This window comes from Centroberyx affinis, unplaced genomic scaffold (assembly GCF_046629955.1).
Source record: "Centroberyx affinis isolate AG114_WGS23_722 - 3 ecotype Tasmania unplaced genomic scaffold, CSIRO-AGI_Caff_v1 ptg000847l_1, whole genome shotgun sequence".
Classification (NCBI taxonomy): domain Eukaryota; kingdom Metazoa; phylum Chordata; class Actinopteri; order Beryciformes; family Berycidae; genus Centroberyx; species Centroberyx affinis.
The window spans coordinates 165574-184495 of NW_027279442.1; the positions used below are offsets into that span (position 1 = coordinate 165574).

At 41.7% G+C, this 18922-nt stretch overlaps 6 protein-coding genes across 6 annotated transcripts; all 6 read left to right on the plus strand.

The window, feature by feature from the left end:
* Nucleotides 1–727: 727 nt before the first annotated feature.
* On the plus strand, nt 728–3436 carry LOC139645354 (protocadherin alpha-3-like). Its single transcript, XM_071521045.1, has 2 exons — nt 728–3088; nt 3425–3436. Exons 1-2 carry the CDS (start codon nt 728–730, stop codon nt 3434–3436), a joined length of 2373 nt encoding a protein of 790 aa, XP_071377146.1.
* A 241-nt stretch (nt 3437–3677) lies between these two features.
* LOC139645355 (protocadherin alpha-7-like) lies at nt 3678–6475 on the plus strand. Its single transcript, XM_071521047.1, has 2 exons — nt 3678–6032; nt 6458–6475. Exons 1-2 carry the CDS (start codon nt 3678–3680, stop codon nt 6473–6475), a joined length of 2373 nt encoding a protein of 790 aa, XP_071377148.1.
* A 266-nt stretch (nt 6476–6741) lies between these two features.
* Nucleotides 6742–9117, plus strand: LOC139645356 (protocadherin alpha-3-like). The gene has a single exon (XM_071521048.1). It carries the CDS (start codon nt 6742–6744, stop codon nt 9115–9117), a length of 2376 nt encoding a protein of 791 aa, XP_071377149.1.
* An 878-nt stretch (nt 9118–9995) lies between these two features.
* On the plus strand, nt 9996–12386 carry LOC139645357 (protocadherin alpha-7-like). The gene has a single exon (XM_071521049.1). The coding sequence runs from the start codon at nt 9996–9998 to the stop codon at nt 12384–12386; it is 2391 nt and encodes a 796-aa protein (XP_071377150.1).
* An 849-nt stretch (nt 12387–13235) lies between these two features.
* On the plus strand, nt 13236–15626 carry LOC139645358 (protocadherin alpha-3-like). Its single transcript, XM_071521050.1, has one exon. The coding sequence runs from the start codon at nt 13236–13238 to the stop codon at nt 15624–15626; it is 2391 nt and encodes a 796-aa protein (XP_071377151.1).
* Nucleotides 15627–16474: 848 nt separating this feature from the next.
* On the plus strand, nt 16475–18835 carry LOC139645359 (protocadherin alpha-3-like; the record flags this gene model as incomplete). The annotated part of the gene is made up of 1 exon (XM_071521051.1): nt 16475–18835. A coding segment is annotated over exon 1 (2361 nt), but the record flags the coding sequence as incomplete, so codon positions are not given.
* Nucleotides 18836–18922: the final 87 nt, after the last annotated feature.

Consider the following 18922-nt stretch of genomic DNA (forward strand, 5'->3'; position numbering starts at 1 on the left):
ATGATCAGTAGAGCAACATCTGTTTCATGTACATTGACACATTACCACAAATGTTATTTGGGATTTAGAGAGCATATCACCTACACGTTTTAAAATCACCGCCGATGCAGTCATCTGGGTTAGAAAAGTTTGCTTAGTGTTTTTTAATGTTTTCTCATTAAGCAACGTGTTATGTATCTATCCCCTGTCTTTGGAATGCAATTGCCTCTCTCCAAGGTGCTGAAATTAGGCGCTCCTGTAATACTTGCTTGTAGAAGTCACCAGAAAAATGAATATGTGCTTTTTAACACTGAATGAAAGTCATACACCCTTTTCATGATATTTACCATCTTGAACATCTTCATTCATAATACCACAATTTGCATGAAGACATGTCTAATTTAATGTGTTGTTTAATTTTACATTGTAACCTCTCTCGGCTTTGTAATGACTTAGAGCAATACATTTTGCATTCTCAGGAGACATCGCAAGGCGGCAGTGTGCAAATAGAACAACGCTCATGATAGAATCTCACGTTATTTGCTTGGTTCCACCCTCTTTGCCGATTTCTCATTCAGCCATTGCCAGAATTAATCGAAGGTTGAGGCATCATATCAGTTGCTTCGCCTGCGCCAGTAAGATTTTGTCGGAGGATTAACACTTTTTTATATTGTTTTGGATCATGCGGCGTTGACAACACAATTTTTGTTCTGGGAGCGTGGATTGTTACGTTTTTAATTGACAAACCATGAAACAAAGAGGATTCCTGACATGGAGCGAGAGACGCGGGTGGGTTGCATTAGTCCCTTTATTCGTTCTTTTATGGAATGGGGCTCATGCACAGATCAAATATTCAATCTCCGAGGAAGTTAAGGAGGGGACCATCGTCGGGCATTTAGCAAAAGATCTGGGACTTAATAAAAACACTTTGAAGGATAGGGTATTTCGTATTGTGTCTGGCTCTTCTGAACCCCTCTTCCAGGTAAATCAAAACGACGGCATTCTCTACGTGAATCGAAAAGTAGATCGAGAGCAGGTATGTGAAAGAAGCAGCACGTGTCTGATCAACTTGAAAACTGTGCTGGAAAACCCTTTGGAGATCCATTATGTGGATGTTGAGGTGGTAGATGTAAACGACAACTCGCCTACCTTTTCGGAGAAAGAAACAAATTTAGAGATATCAGAATCAGCCGTACGAGGGGCTCGATTTCAGCTCCAAGCTGCACGTGACGCAGACAGTGGCCAATTCTCTATTCAGCAGTACAAACTGAGCCACAATGAACATTTCCACATTGAGGTTAAAGATAGAGGAGAGGACCGTAAAATTCCATTTCTTGTTTTACAAAAACAATTAGACAGGGAGACAGCTACGAAACACAAGCTGTTACTGACAGCAATTGATGGAGGGAAGCCAGCAAAGTCGGGTACGATAGAAATCAACGTGGAGGTACTTGATGTAAATGATAACTCTCCTACGTTTACAAAGGAGGTTTACTCAGTAATGTTGAGTGAAAACACACCGATTGGTGTGACAGTCACACGGGTTAATGCAACTGATTTAGACGAGGGTTTAAACGGCGAGGTAATATATTTATTTGGGAAAGAGGTTGATAGAAATATACTGGAACTATTTGTTTTAAACCAGATAACAGGAGAGATAACTGTTAAAGGTCCTATTGATTTTGAAGAAAACCAAAGTTATGAAATAGATATACGAGCATCCGATAAAGGACCTGCTCCTCTTACAACAGATAAAAGCGTATTTATAAAAATTATAGACGTTAATGATAATTCCCCCGAGATAGAGGTCACTTCATTTTCCAGCACAATTCCCGAGGATTCCAGAATTGGGACCACGGTGGCTCTAATAAGTGTCAATGATTTGGACTCCGGCCTCAATGGAAAGGTTATGTGCTTTTTAAATGACAATTTTCCTTTTACACTGACGCCCTCGATGCAAGATCGCATGTACTCTGTGGTTACCAAGGCTTCATTGGACAGAGAGTTTCAGCCCCAATATGATGTAACAATATCTTGCCGAGACGCAGGTGAACCACCCATGTCGTCTGAAAATACAATAAGCGTTGTTGTTTCAGATGTGAATGATAACAGCCCAGAGTTTTCGCTGAGACCCTATACTTTCTATCTCACTGAAAATAACGCCGCAGGATCATCGATATTTTCAGTGAGCGCTTTTGATCGTGATGAAAATGAAAATGCATTAATATCATATTACATTCTTAGAGGAGGAGGCGAGAATAGCAAACAGACCTCTTTTATTGACATAAACCCCGAAAATGGAGATGTATTGGCACTAAAAAGTTTTGACTTTGAAACTTTAAAAACATTCCACTTCCAAGTTGTTGCCACAGACTCTGGAACTCCACCACTAAGCAGCAACGTCACAGTGAACGTGTTCATTCTGGATCAGAACGACAACGCTCCAGTCATCTTGTATCCAGTCAGCGCTAACGGTTCTGCTGAAGGTGTGGAGGAGATTCCCCGCAATGTGAACGCAGGACATTTGGTGACTAAAGTAAGAGCCTATGACGCTGATATAGGATATAACGGCTGGTTATTATTTTCACTGCAGGAAGTGACTGACCACAGTCTCTTTGGTTTGGACCGCTACACAGGACAGATAAGAACACTTCGGTCATTCACAGAGACAGACGAGGCTGAGCATAAACTGGTCATACTGGTAAAAGACAATGGGAACGTTTCACTCTCAGCAACAGCTACTGTGATTATCAAGGCTGTGGAGCCCAAAGAGGCTTTTGCAGCTTCCGATGTTAAAAGTGCAGCAAAAGATGAAGAGGAGAATAATGTGACGTTTTATCTGATGATAATTTTAGGCTCAGTCTCAGCACTTTTTCTCATCAGTATCATCGTGTTGATTGTAATGCAGTGCTCCAAACCTACCGACTATTCCTCCAAGCACTTACAAGACGCAAATTATGATGGGACACTGTGCCACAGCATCCAGTACAGATCTGGAGACAGACGATACATGTTAGTTGGACCCAGAATGAGTATAGGTTCTACTATAGTCCCGGGCAGCAATGGGAATACTCTCGTGGTCCCCGACAGGAGGCGGGCATCTGGAGAGGTAAGCTGTGAATTTGCTTTCATATTCGTCTTACTGCAAGCTAAGTTCGTAGTATTCAAATTCCAGTATGTATTTTATGAAAAAAACTAACGTTGTATACTGAATTGAATTGGGATATTATTGAATTTTCGTTTATCTTTAGTTTTGCCTTCACTACAAGTATTCCCATGGTGTTGCAACACAAGAAATGCTTGCGCAAAATGTAACTTTTCTATCCAGATGGATTCAGATTAAAACCGTTTCCACGAAACGGTTCCTTTTTTTGCATTGCTTTAAAGGCTATTCTTTTGTTGTTATTTTCGCGTATGAGTTGTTTTGGCAAATTCAATCCCCCAGACTGCCTTATGAGGCACACCAGTCAGACATGCGTGTAATATTTTAGAGTTTCGCGTGGTGGCAGTACCCAGCTAGAATAGCACCTCCACACGTTATGTCTGCGTATCATTTCTTCTAACATTCAGTAGCGGGAGGAGCACACATTTCATCTACATTGCACTGAAGAAGGATTCTATTTGCAACTATAATGGATATATAATTACTGGATACTGAGGAATTAAAGATGTCCTGGAGTGAATTCTCACCCCAAAACATGGAACAACGAGGACGAAGGGCATGGGGATATCAAAGGCAGTTGGTCGTCTTTGTGGTCGCTTTGGTTTTAAGCAAGGCCTCAGCGCAGATAAGATATTCGATACAAGAGGAGTTAAAGGAAGGAACTGTTGTTGGGAATATTGCGAAGGATATGGGAATTGAATTGAATATTCTTAAAGAGAGGGGATTTCGTATTATGTCTGGATCGACCGAGTCCCATTTCCAGGTAAATCAGAATGATGGAATCCTTTATGTGAACCGGAAAATAGATAGAGAGGAGATATGTGAACGGATCAGCGTATGTTTTATCAATCTGAAAGCCGTGTTAGAGAACCCACTAGAGATTAATTATGTTGGGGTTGAGATACTGGATGTAAATGACCATTCTCCCAGCTTCCCCGAGAAAGAGAAGTCACTCGAAATATCAGAGTCCGCGTTGCCAGGAGCACGATTTCAGTTACAGGCAGCCCGCGATGCAGACGGTGGTGTGAATGCTGTCCAGCAATATAAACTTAGCTCCAATGATCATTTTCGCTTGGAGGTTAAAGACCGAGGCAAGGATGGTAAAGTTCCCATTTTACATTTACAAAAACAACTTGATCGAGAAACTAATAGCAACCATAAATTGCTGCTCACAGCGATAGATGGGGGGAAGCCACCAATGTCTGGGACGGTAAAAATATCCATCGATGTTTTGGATGTAAATGACAATATGCCTGTTTTCAGTAAGGATGCATATTCTGCTTTGTTGAAAGAAAATTCACCCATTGGCACACAAGCCATTCAAGTTAATGCCTCAGATATGGATGAGGGTGTGAATGGGCAAGTTGTGTATTCATTTGGTAGTAATGCAAATAGCAAAGTGCGTGAAATTTTTGATATAGATATGAATACAGGTGAAATTACTGTCAAAGGTTTAATCGACTTTGAGGTAGAAGAAAGCTATGAGATTGATATACAGGCGTCTGATAGGGGGGCAGTTCCACTGACAACAGACAAAAGTGTTGTTATTAAAATTGTAGACCTAAATGACAACGCACCAGAAATTGAAGTGGCATCATTGTCAAGTGCGATTTCAGAGGAATCTAGACCCGGAACAACAGTGGCCCTTATCAGCATTACTGATTCGGACTCTGGGCTCAATGGAAAAGTTATCGGCTATTTGAGCGACGACGTGCCTTTCACTCTAACACCTTCGATACAAGATAACATGTACGCTGTAGTCACCAAGTCCAAGTTGGACAGAGAAACACTGTCTCATTATGATGTGACAATAATTGCCAAAGATGCAGGTGAGCCAGCCTTGTCATCTATGAGAACAATAGGCGTTGATGTATCAGATGTGAACGACAACAGTCCGGAGTTTTCTCTGAGCCCCTATTCGTTCTATGTTAGTGAGAATAACGTCCCAGGGGCCTTGGTGTTTTCAGTGAAAGCTTTTGACCGGGATGAGAATGAAAACGCACAGATATCATATAATATTCTTAGAGATGGAAGTGAAAATGACAAACTCGCCTCGTTTTTAAACATCAATTCTGAAAATGGCAAAATTTTCGCACTTAAAAGCTTGGACTTTGAAACAATGAAAACATTCCACTTCCACGTTGTTGCCACAGACTCTGGAACTCCATCACTAAGCAGCAACGTCACAGTGAACGTGTTCATTCTGGATCAGAACGACAACGCTCCAGTCATCTTGTATCCAGTCAGCGCTAACGGTTCAGCTGAAGGTGTGGAGGAGATTCCCCGCAATGTGAACGCAGGACATTTGGTAACTAAAGTGAGAGCCTATGACGCTGATATAGGATACAACGGCTGGTTATTATTTTCACTGCAGGAAGTGACTGACCACAGTCTCTTTGGTTTGGACCGCTATACAGGACAGATAAGAACACTTCGGTCATTCACGGAGACAGACGAGGCTGAGCATAAACTGGTCATACTGGTAAAAGACAATGGGAACGTTTCACTCTCAGCAACAGCTACTGTGATTATCAAGGCTGTGGAGCCCAAAGAGGCTTTTGCAGCTTCCGATGTTAAAAGTGCAGCAAAAGATGAGGAGGAGAACAATGTGACGTTTTATCTGATGATAACTTTGGGCTCAGTTTCAGCACTTTTTCTCATCAGTATCATCGTGTTGATTGTAATGCAGTGCTCCAAACCCACAGACTATTCCTCCAAATATTTACAAGACGCAAATTATGATGGGACACTGTGCCACAGCATCCAGTACAGATCTGGAGACAGACGATACATGTTAGTTGGACCCAGAATGAGTATAGGCTCTACTATAGTCCCGGGCAGCAATGGGAATACTCTAGTGGTCCCCGACAGGAGACGGGCATCTGGAGAGGTAAGAAGGACATACATATATATCTATATCTGATGTCTTTTTGAATGTTTAAGCAATATTCTTCCAGTCGGTGCTCAGAGTGTATTTTAACGACTATTTTAAAATTGCAATCACGAGGATTCAAATTTGGACTGGTTTGTTATGTAGGCCTATTGTATGAGATTTTTTTTCTTGTTTGTTTTTTGTGCCCACTTTTCCATCGAAACTAGAATTCACATTCATCACTGTCCGTGGTGCTGAGTTTTTATTGTGGGTGTTTATTGCTTTAACTTAATTAATTCTTTGAAATACGGATATTCTATATCCATAAGCATTACGCTTTGCTTAGTTGAACAGTAGATTTGTTTTTATTATTAAAGGACACCTGCTGCACATAGCTTGGTGAATAAATTGCTATGCCTTTTTCTCCTCTAATATTTCGCCAGTATCTGAACTGGTTGTAACGGTCATACACAGTGCTGCAATATTTCCAGGACTCGCGTGGTGGCAGTGCACAAGTGCAAAAGTGTGTCTTATCTATAAACGCCCATCCATTTGCTTATCTGTAGTTTCCATTCCGGTATTATCACATGTGAAATGACGGCAAATAATCAACGGCTTTGTTCTAACATTCTGTTGAACACGGATTGAGGAATATGATGGGTTCCGTGTAATGTAACGGAGTCGTTTTAGTTCGGATATTTTGGAGTATTGAATTATTCTTCAAATCATGGAACAAAGAAGACAAGAGGCGTGGACGGGGCTATGGCGATGGATTGCTATTATGGTTGCTTCGGCTTTCATGTGGAGTGGCGCTTCGGCACAGATTAGATACTCCATATCTGAAGAAGTTAAACAAGGAAGCATTGTAGGGAATATAGTTAAGGACTTGGGTTTGGATGTGAGTATCCTGGAGGAGAGAGCACTTCGTATTGTGTCTGGGTCTAACGAGCCACTGTTCGAGGTAAATCAGAACGATGGCAACTTGTACGTAAACCATAAGGTGGACAGAGAGGAGGTTTGTGAACGGAGCAGTGTTTGTCTGATCAATCTGAAAACCGTGCTAGAGAATCCCCTGGAGATCCATTATGTGTCGGTGGAGGTGCTGGATATGAATGACCATTCACCTACTTTTCCAGAGAAAGTAAAACGTTTTGAAATATCGGAATCTGCGTTACCTGGTGCCAGATTTCAGCTGCTAGCTGCGCAAGACCTTGACGGTGAAACATATTCTGTTCAACAGTATACACTTAGTCAAAATGACCATTTCCGTTTGGAGGTTAAAGACAGAGGAAAGGATGGTAAAATACCAATTCTTAATCTACAGAGGACACTAGACAGAGAATCCACGAGTAGCCACAGGCTACTGCTGACTGCTTTTGATGGAGGGAAACCCCCGCGGTCAGGCACGATACACATAATAGTCGAGGTATTGGATGTTAATGATAATTCACCAGTTTTCACTAAAGATACTTATTCTGTTATGTTAAATGAGAACTCCCCAGTTGGTACAACTGTTATACAAGTAAATGCCACAGATTTGGATGAAGGTTCCAACGGTGAGGTCATTTATTCTTTTGGTACTAATGTTAATAATAGATTACGTAAATTATTTGAAGTGGATGCCAGGACAGGAGATATAATTGTCAAAGAATTAATTGATTTTGAGACGGATGATAGTTATGAGATTGATATTCAAGCATCTGATAAAGGAGCTGCTCCGCTCACAACCGACAAAAGCGTTGTTGTGCAAATCGTTGATCTCAATGATAATATACCTCAGATCGAGGTGACATCATTTTCCACTGCACTTCCTGAGGATTCCAGAATCGGAACTACAGTGGCACTAATCAGCGTTACTGACCTAGATTCTGGTTTGAATGGGAAAGTTATTTGTTCTATAGTGGAAGATGTACCTTTCAAAATCATACAATCTTTACAAGAAAGTATGTACTCTATAGTTACCAAGGACCCACTTGATAGAGAAAAGCATTCTCAATATGATGTAACAATAGTAGCTAAAGACACAGGGGAACCAGCCTTGACATCTGAGAAAACAATAAGCGTGGTTGTATCAGATGTGAACGATAACAGTCCAGCGTTTTCACTGATCCCGTATATTTTCTATGTCAGTGAAAATAACGCCGCAGGAGCTTCAGTATTTTCAGTCAAAGCATTTGATGGTGATGAGGGCAATAATGCCCTTCTTTCATATCACATTCTGAGAGATGGAGGTGAACATGGCAAAATAGCCTCATACCTAAACATCAATGCTGAAAATGGGGACATACTGGCTCTAAAAAGTTTTGACTTTGAAACAATGAAAACTTTCCACTTCCAAGTTGTTGCCACAGACTCTGGAACTCCGTCACTAAGCAGCAACGTCACAGTGAACGTGTTCATTCTGGATCAGAACGACAACGCTCCAGTCATCTTGTATCCAGTCAGCGCTAACGGTTCTGCTGAAGGTGTGGAGGAGATTCCCCGCAATGTGAACGCAGGACATTTGGTGACTAAAGTGAGAGCCTATGACGCTGATATAGGATATAACGGCTGGTTATTATTTTCACTGCAGGAAGTGACTGACCACAGTCTCTTTGGTTTGGACCGCTATACAGGACAGATAAGAACACTTCGGTCATTCACAGAGACAGACGAGGCTGAGCATAAACTGGTCATACTGGTAAAAGACAATGGGAACGTTTCACTCTCAGCAACAGCAACTGTGATTGTCAAGGCTGTGGAGCCCAAAGAGGCTTTTGCAGCTGCTGATGTTAAAAGTGCAGTAAAAGACGAGGAGGAGAACAATGTGACGTTTTATCTGATGATAACTTTGGGCTCAGTTTCAGTACTTTTCCTCATCAGTATCATCGTGTTGATCGTAATGCAGTGCTCCAAACCCACAGACTATTCCTCCAAGTATTTACAAGACACAAATTACGACGGGACACTGTGCCACAGCATCCAGTACAGATCTGGAGACAGACGATACATGTTAGTTGGACCCAGAATGAGTATAGGTTCTACTATAGTCCCGGGGAGCAATGGGAATACTCTAGTGGTCCCCGACAGGAGACGGACATCTGGAGAGGTAAGAACAATATAACACAGTATAACACTGATTCTGTTGACTGTAATTCAGTTTTACAACATATCTTTGTGTCCACGCCAGAAGTTACCAACATTTCCTTTTCCAAAAAATGGTTTATGGAGAGACTGTAAGAGTTACAATAAATATATATTTAATTCAATGTTCTTGAGTTTGAGGGGTTGGCCTCCATCGTAAGTACTGCCTTCCTTATAGAAATTTTCGGGATCAAGTTTATCAGTGTCCATGGTTACGAAACTTCAGCGCTATAGGCGCCCTCATGGCAGAGCTCTATTGGATGAAGGGGAAGAGTAGGGCTACTTCTAGTACATATAAAAAATGTCGCTATCCGCGGTGCTGAAACCTGCTTAATCAAACGCAGTTTGCAAAACGCGACACTTTCCTTTGAGATATCAGGTAATATAATGGCAAGTCATCTATAGTAATTACTGTCGTTAATACCGCTTTTTGCTGAATGAAGAGGAAGCAGCATAATTGCTTTTCCAGTGCTTGAAAAGTATGCCCATGTCAGGTCGCCTTTCATCATTATAACAGGTCGTTTGTGTCTTTTTTGTGCCAAGCCTTCTTTTTTAAATGCAATTTGTCACCATTTCAACCACATTATTGTAATGTTGTTCTTGGTCACTTGGTGTCAGTGTAATGGCAAATAATGCTTCTACAATTTTTAACGTAGCCATTAGACCCATCCCTTTCGTCTATTTTGTCATGGGTAGAATAATGTGCGTGTTATCAGCTTGAACACAAAATCTAGCCTCCATGTAATTTCTAACGCTCTGTTGGTGAAGGAGCGCATTTTGATAACGAATATGACGGGGACAGTTTGCGTCGTTATACAATTTTAGATCTGTGGATCCCTTGTTTTTTATTTGTACGCCATGGAACAAAGAGGACGCCTGGCGTGGAGACAGCGGAGGCAGTTGACCGCCTACATGGTGGCTTTGGTTACGTTTTGGAGTGGAGTTTCAGCTCAGATCAGATATTCCATCTCTGAAGAAGTGAAAGAAGGAACTGATGTTGGAAACATTGCAAAGGATTTAGGTCTCGATAAGACCACACTGAAAGATAGAGCGTATCGTATTGTGTATGGCTCGACAGAGCCTCCTTTCCGGGTAAATCAGGACGATGGTATTTTGTATGTGAACCGAAAAATTGACAGAGAGGAAGTGTGCGACCGAAGCAAGGTTTGTTTGATCGACTTAAAAACAGTGTTAGAAAACCCATTGGAGGTCCATTATGTAGCGGTGGAGATTTTGGATGTAAACGACCACTCTCCAAGCTTCCCCGAAAATGAAAAGATGTTAGAGATTCCTGAATCTGCATTATCAGGAGCAAGATTTCAGTTACAAGCTGCGCGTGACGCTGATAGTGGCCCATTATCTGTTCAGCAGTATAAGTTGAGTCATAATGAACATTTTCGTTTGGAGGTGAAAGATCGTGGTGAGGACCGTAAAACTCCTAGTCTAGTTCTCCAAAAGCCACTTGATAGAGAATCTGTCAAGACCCATATATTACTTCTCACAGCCGTTGATGGAGGTAAACCTCCAAAGTCTGGAAGCATGAGAATAATTATAGATGTCTTCGATGTCAATGATAACCCTCCAGTCTTCACCAAGGACTCCTACACTGTGCAGCTAAAGGAAAATTCTCCCCTTGGTACGACGATTATACAAGTTAATGCAACAGATTTAGATGAAGGTTCAAATGGCGAAGTTGTATATTCATTAGGCAATGACGTGGATGCAAAGGTACGTGCACGTTTTGATTTAAACACACTGACTGGAGAAATAACTGTGGCAGGAGTCATAGATTTTGAAGAGAGTGGCAGATATGAAATTGACATCCAGGCATCCGACAAGGGTACGGCTACACTGACAACAGACAAAAGCGTTATTATAAATGTCGTTGATGTAAACGACAATGCACCCGAGATCGAGGTGACATCTTTTTCTCGTGCTCTCCCGGAAGATTCCAAACCAGGAACCACAGTGGCGTTGATTAGTGTAAAAGACTCAGACTCTGGTCTCAACGGAAAAGTTATGTGTTTTATAAATCAAGATGTTCCTTTTACGCTCAGTCCATCTTTACAGAATAACATGTTCTCTCTAGTCACCAAATCGGCTTTGGATCGAGAACAACAAACTAATTATGATGTAACAATAGTTGCTAAAGATGCAGGTGAACCATCCTTGTCATCAGAAAAGACAATAAGCATTGTTGTATCAGATGTGAATGATAACAGTCCAGAGTTTTCACTGTACCCATATACCTTCTACATTTATGAGAATAACGTTCCAGGAGACTCTGTATTCTCAGTGAAAGCCTTTGATCGTGACGAGGGTGATAATGCTCTTATTTCATATCATATTTTAAGGGATAGGGGAACAGAAAATACTCTATCGTCGTTTGTAAACATTAACTCCGAAAATGGAGATATTTTCGCGCTGAAAAATTTTGACTTTGAAACACTGAAAACATTCCAGTTCCACGTAGTTGCCACAGACTCTGGAACTCCATCACTAAGCCGCAACGTCACAGTGAACGTGTTCATTCTGGATCAGAACGACAACGCTCCAGTCATCTTGTATCCAGTCAGCGCTAATGGTTCAGCTGAAGGTGTGGAGGAGATTCCCCGCAATGTGAACGCAGGACATTTGGTGACTAAAGTGAGAGCCTATGACGCTGATATAGGATATAACGGCTGGTTATTATTTTCACTGCAGGAAGTGACTGACCACAGTCTCTTTGCTTTGGACCGCTACACAGGACAGATAAGAACACTTCGGTCATTCACAGAGACAGACGAGGCTGAGCATAAACTGGTCATACTGGTAAAAGACAATGGGAACGTTTCACTCTCAGCAACAGCTACTGTGATTGTCAAGGCTGTGGAGCCGAAAGAGGCTTTTGCAGCTTCTGATGTTAAAAGTGCGACAAAAAATGATGAGGATAACAATGTGACATTTTATCTGATGATAACTTTGGGCTCGGTTTCAACACTTTTTCTCATCAGTATCATCGTGTTGATTGTAATGCAGTGCTCCAAACCTACAGACTATTCGTCCAAGTATTTACAAGACACAAATTATGATGGGACACTGTGCCACAGCATCCAGTACCGATCTGGAGACAGACGGTACATGTTAGTTGGACCCAGAATGAGTATAGGTTCTACTATAGTCCCGGGCAGCAATGGGAATACTCTAGTGGTCCCCGACAGGAGACGGACATCTGGAGAGGTAAGTGTAATGTCTTCAAGAATTGCATGATGTGTCGTCATTACAAGCTGACTTGTTGGCAGAACTATTTATTGGGGAGATCGTTTGCATATGAGTAATACATATCATAGTACCACTTCCTTCCTGGAAGAACACGGAGAGTACACGTGAAGGCTTACTTCGCATTAACCACTGTCAGTGCACTTATTATAGCTTCCTGACAAAATCTGCAATCACTTTTTTTGATCCTCCTCTCCGTTAGGCAAGATGTAGTTTTTTTTCTGTTTTTTCGCAAGGTACGTATTTTTTCAAGCCATGTTTATTATTAAGGTTTCCAATGTTATCAAGAGATATTCCACAGCAGTTTTTCTTGCTTGATTGACAGGATGGGTGGTTGGTATTTCTATTGCTTTCTCTCTAAGGAATTTTGACTCTGTATATTGTTTCTTTCCCTGGTCCTGAATCTTAAGCTATGCGCTAGTATAACACATCGTTTCAAAACCGCAGGGCCTTCTTATATCCATTCCAATCAAGGCAGGATTTTACTGTCTCTAGAGATTGTATGCCGAACTTTGATTTGTTGAAAAGTTTTTCAGACAGAGAAAACTCAGTAGTGTAGCACTTGAACGCATGGTGTCAGTGTAGGTTGGTTGTAAGTGTATGGCTCTCACAGAGCCTTTCGTCACAGGCTTTATTCTGGCCCACCCTTAATAGTGACTGCGATTTTTATCAAACGGCATAGTTGTTTGTGAGCTTACGATTGGTGAGCAATATCTACATTCTTTTTCCATCAATCGATCTGCAGAAGGCATACCTTGGATTACGTTCAGGAACATGGCATACAACGTGTCCTTCATAATACGACATATTTAGTGGACTATTCTTTATTACCTTGAAGTCATGGAACAAAGAAGATGTGAGACATGGAAGGAGCGACAGTGGTGGGTCGCCTTCATGGTTGTATTGGATCTTTTATGGAGCGGGGCTTCAGCACAGATCAGGTATTCGATATCTGAAGAAGTTAAAGAGGGAACTGTCGTTGGGAATATAGCTAAGGATTTGGGACTAGATAAGACCACACTAAAAGATAGAGGATATCGCATTGTAACAGGCTCAGCGGAAGCCCTCTTCGAGGTAAATCAAAATGATGGTATCTTGTACGTGAACAGAAAAATTGACAGAGAGGAGGTGTGCGAACGGACCAGTCCGTGTTTGATCAATCTGAAAACCGTGCTAGAAAACCCACTGGAGATTCATTATGTGGCGGTGGAAATACTTGATGTAAACGACCATTACCCCAGCTTCCCAGAGAAAGAAAAACGATTAGAGATATTTGAATCGACATTACCAGGAGCGAGATTTCAGATCCAAGCTGCGCGCGACCCCGATGGAGGCCATTTTTCCATTCAGCAATATAAACTCAGCCATAATGACCATTTCAGAGTAGAAGTCAAGGATAGAGGGGAAGACCGTAAAGTACCGTTTTTAGTTTTGCAGAAGCAGTTAGATCGAGAAACTGCTGGAAAACATAGGCTTCTACTAACAGCAATTGATGGAGGAAAACCGGCGAAGTCTGGCGCTATAGAAGTATTTGTTGATGTTCTTGATGTTAATGACAACTCGCCTGTGTTTACTAAAGAGTTATATTCTGCCACACTGAGGGAAAATGTCCCCTCTGGCACGATAGTGATTCAAGTTAATGCAACTGACTTGGATCAGGGTGCAAACGGCGAAATAATGTATTCATTTGGTAACGAAGTTGATTTGAAATTAATGGATCTCTTTAGTGTGGACCCATTCACGGGTGAAATTAAAGTTACAGGTCTAATAGATTTCGAGAAAAGTAAGAGTTATGAAATTGATATACAGGCATCTGACAAGGGACAAGTTCCTTTAACAGCTGACAAGAGCGTAATGATAACTGTAGTTGATGTTAACGATAATGCTCCAGAGATAGAAGTGACATCATTTTCCAGCTCCATCCCCGAGGATTCAAAAATGGGTACTACTGTGGCCCTGATTAGTGTCAATGATTTTGACTCAGGAATCAATGGTAAAGTAATTTGCATAATCAAAGAAGATGTTCCTTTTACTCTATCCCCGTCATTACAAGACAACATGTACGCTTTGGTCACCAAGTCGCGGTTAGACAGGGAAAACAATTCTCAATATGATGTTACAATACTTGCTAAAGACACGGGTGACCCATCTTTGTCATCTGAAAAGACAATACGTGTTGTCGTATCAGATGTAAATGACAACAGTCCAGTGTTTTCATTGAGCCCCTATACGTTTTATGTCACTGAAAATAACACTCCGGGGTCCTCATTATTTTCTGTGAAAGCCTCTGATCGTGATGAGAGTGATAATGCTCTTATTTCATATCACATTTTAAGAGATGTAGGTGGAGATAACAGACTGATTTCATTTCTTAACGTGAACTCTAACAACGGGGATATTTTGGCGCTGAAAAGTTTTGACTTTGAAACCCTGAAAACATTCCAGTTCCATGTTGTTGCCACAGACTCTGGAACTCCATCACTAAGCAGCAACGTCACAGTGAACGTGTTCATTCTGGATCAGAACGACAACGCTCCAGTCATCTTGTATCCAGTCAGCGCTAACGGTTCAGCTGAAGGTGTGGAGGAGATTCCCCGCAATGTGAACGCAGGACATTTGGTGACTAAAGTGAGAGCCTATGACGCTGATATAGGATATAACGGCTGGTTATTATTTTCACTGCAGGAAGTGACTGACCACAGTCTCTTTGGTTTGGACCGCTATACAGGACAGATAAGAACACTTCGGTCATTCACGGAGACAGACGAGGCTGAGCATAAACTGGTCATACTGGTAAAAGACAATGGGAACGTTTCACTCTCAGCAACAGCTACTGTGATTGTCAAGGCCGTGGAGCCCAAAGAGGCTTTTGCAGCCTCAGATGTTAAAAGTGCAGCAAAAGAGGACGAGGAGAATAATGTGACGTTTTATCTGATGATAACTTTGGGCTCAGTTTCAGCACTTTTTCTCATCAGTATCATCGTGTTGATTGTAATGCAGTGCTCCAAACCCACAGACTATTCGTCCAAGTATTTACAAGACGCAAATTATGACGGGACACTGTGCCACAGCATCCAGTACCGATCTGGAGACAGACGATACATGTTAGTTGGACCCAGAATGAGTATAGGTTCTACTATAGTCCCGGGCAGCAATGGGAATACTCTAGTGGTCCCCGACAGGAGACGGGCATCTGGAGAGGTAAGTGTAATGTCTTCAAGAATTGCATGATGTGTCGTCATTACAAGCTGACTTGTTGGCAGAACTATTTATTGGGGAGATCGTTTGTATATGAGTAATACATATCATAGTACCACTTCCTTTCTGGAAGAACACGGAGAGTACATGTGAAGGCTTACTTCGCATTAACCACTGTCAGTGCACTTATTATAGCTTCCTGACAAAATCTGCAATCACTTTTTTTGATCCTCCTCTCCGTTAGGCAAGATGTAGTTTTTTTTCTGTTTTTTTCGCAAGGTACGTATTTTTTCAAGCCATGTTTATTATTAAGGTTTCCAATGTTATAAAGAGATATTCCACAGCAGTTTTTCTTGCTTGATTGGCAGGATGGGTGGTTGATATTTCTATTGCTTTCTCTCTAAGGAATTTTGACTGTATATTTTTGCTCTCCCTGGTGCTGAATCTTAAGCTATGCGCTAGTATAACATATCGTTTCAAAACCGCAGGGCCTTCTTATATCCATTCCAATCAAGGCAGGATTGTACTGTCTCTAGAGATTGTATGCCGAACTTTGATTTGTTGAAAAGTTTTTCAGACAGAGAAAACTCAGTAGTGTAGCACTTGAACGCATGGTGTCAGTGTAGGTTGGTTGTAAGTGTATGGCTCTCACAGAGCCTTTCGTCACAGGCTTTATTCTGGCCCACCCTTAATAGTGACTGCGATTTTTATCAAACGGCATAGTTGTTTGTGAGCTTACGATTGGTGAGCAATATCTACATTCTTTTTCCATCAATCGATCTGCAGAAGGCATACGTTGGATTACGTTCAGGAACATGACATACAACGTGTCCTTCATAATACGACACATTTAGTGGACTATTCTTTATTACCTTGAAGTCATGGAACAAAGAAGATGTGAGACATGGAAGGAGCGACAGTGGTGGGTCGCCTTCATGGTTGTATTGGATCTTTTATGGAGCGGGGCTTCAGCACAGATCAGGTATTCGATATCTGAAGAAGTTAAAGAGGGAACTGTCGTTGGGAATATAGCTAAGGATTTGGGACTAGATAAGACCACACTAAAAGATAGAGGATATCGCATTGTAACAGGCTCAGCGGAAGCCCTCTTCGAGGTAAATCAAAATGATGGTATCTTGTACGTGAACAGAAAAATTGACAGAGAGGAGGTGTGCGAACGGACCAGTCCGTGTTTGATCAATCTGAAGACCGTGCTAGAAAACCCACTGGAGATTCACTATGTGGCGGTGGAAATACTTGATGTGAATGACCACTCTCCTAGTTTTGCAGAGAAAGAGAAAAGGCTTGAGATTTCTGAGTCTGCCTTACCAGGAGCGAGGTTTCAGCTGCAAGCTGCACGCGACCCCGATGGAGGCCATTTTTCCATTCAGCAATATAAACTCAGCCATAATGACCATTTCAGAGTAGAAGTCAAGGATAGAGGGGAAGACCGTAAAGTACCGTTTTTAGTTTTGCAGAAGCAGTTAGATCGAGAAACTGCTGGAAAACATAGGCTTCTACTAACAGCAATTGATGGAGGAAAACCGGCGAAGTCTGGCGCTATAGAAGTATTTGTTGATGTTCTTGATGTTAATGACAACTCGCCTGTGTTTACTAAAGAGTTATATTCTGCCACACTGAGGGAAAATGTCCCCTCTGGCACGATAGTGATTCAAGTTAATGCAACTGACTTGGATCAGGGTGCAAACGGCGAAATAATGTATTCATTTGGTAACGAAGTTGATTTGAAATTAATGGATCTCTTTAGTGTGGACCCATTCACGGGTGAAATTAAAGTTACAGGTCTAATAGATTTCGAGAAAAGTAAGAGTTATGAAATTGATATACAGGCATCTGACAAGGGACAAGTTCCTTTAACAGCTGACAAGAGCGTAATGATAACTGTAGTTGATGTTAACGATAATGCTCCAGAGATAGAAGTGACATCATTTTCCAGCTCCATCCCCGAGGATTCAAAAATGGGTACTACTGTGGCCCTGATTAGTGTCAATGATTTTGACTCAGGAATCAATGGTAAAGTAATTTGCATAATCAAAGAAGATGTTCCTTTTACTCTATCCCCGTCATTACAAGACAACATGTACGCTTTGGTCACCAAGTCGCGGTTAGACAGGGAAAACAATTCTCAATATGATGTTACAATACTTGCTAAAGACACGGGTGACCCATCTTTGTCATCTGAAAAGACAATACGTGTTGTCGTATCAGATGTAAATGACAACAGTCCAGTGTTTTCATTGAGCCCCTATACGTTTTATGTCACTGAAAATAACACTCCGGGGTCCTCATTATTTTCTGTGAAAGCCTCTGATCGTGATGAGAGTGATAATGCTCTTATTTCATATCACATTTTAAGAGATGTAGGTGGAGATAACAGACTGATTTCATTTCTTAACGTGAACTCTAACAACGGGGATATTTTGGCGCTGAAAAGTTTTGACTTTGAAACCCTGAAAACATTCCAGTTCCATGTTGTTGCCACAGACTCTGGAACTCCATCACTAAGCAGCAACGTCACAGTGAACGTGTTCATTCTGGATCAGAACGACAACGCTCCAGTCATCTTGTATCCAGTCAGCGCTAACGGTTCAGCTGAAGGTGTGGAGGAGATTCCCCGCAATGTGAACGCAGGACATTTGGTGACTAAAGTGAGAGCCTATGACGCTGATATAGGATATAACGGCTGGTTATTATTTTCACTGCAGGAAGTGACTGACCACAGTCTCTTTGGTTTGGACCGCTATACAGGACAGATAAGAACACTTCGGTCATTCACGGAGACAGACGAGGCTGAGCATAAACTGGTCATACTGGTAAAAGACAATGGGAACGTTTCACTCTCAGCAACAGCTACTGTGATTGTCAAGGCCGTGGAGCCCAAAGAGGCTTTTGCAGCCTCAGATGTTAAAAGTGCAGCAAAAGAGGACGAGGAGAATAATGTGACGTTTTATCTGATGATAACTTTGGGCTCAGTTTCAGCACTTTTTCTCATCAGTATCATCGTGTTGATTGTAATGCAGTGCTCCAAACCCACAGACTATTCGTCCAAGTATTTACAAGACGCAAATTATGACGGGACACTGTGCCACAGCATCCAGTACCGATCTGGAGACAGACGATACATGTTAGTTGGACCCAGAATGAGTATAGGTTCTACTATAGTCCCGGGCAGCAATGGGAATACTCTAGTGGTCCCCGACAGGAGACGGGCATCTGGAGAGGTAAGTGTAATGTCTTCAAGAATTGCATGATGTGTCGTCATTACAAGCTGACTTGTTGGCAGAACTATTTATTGGGGAGATCGTTTG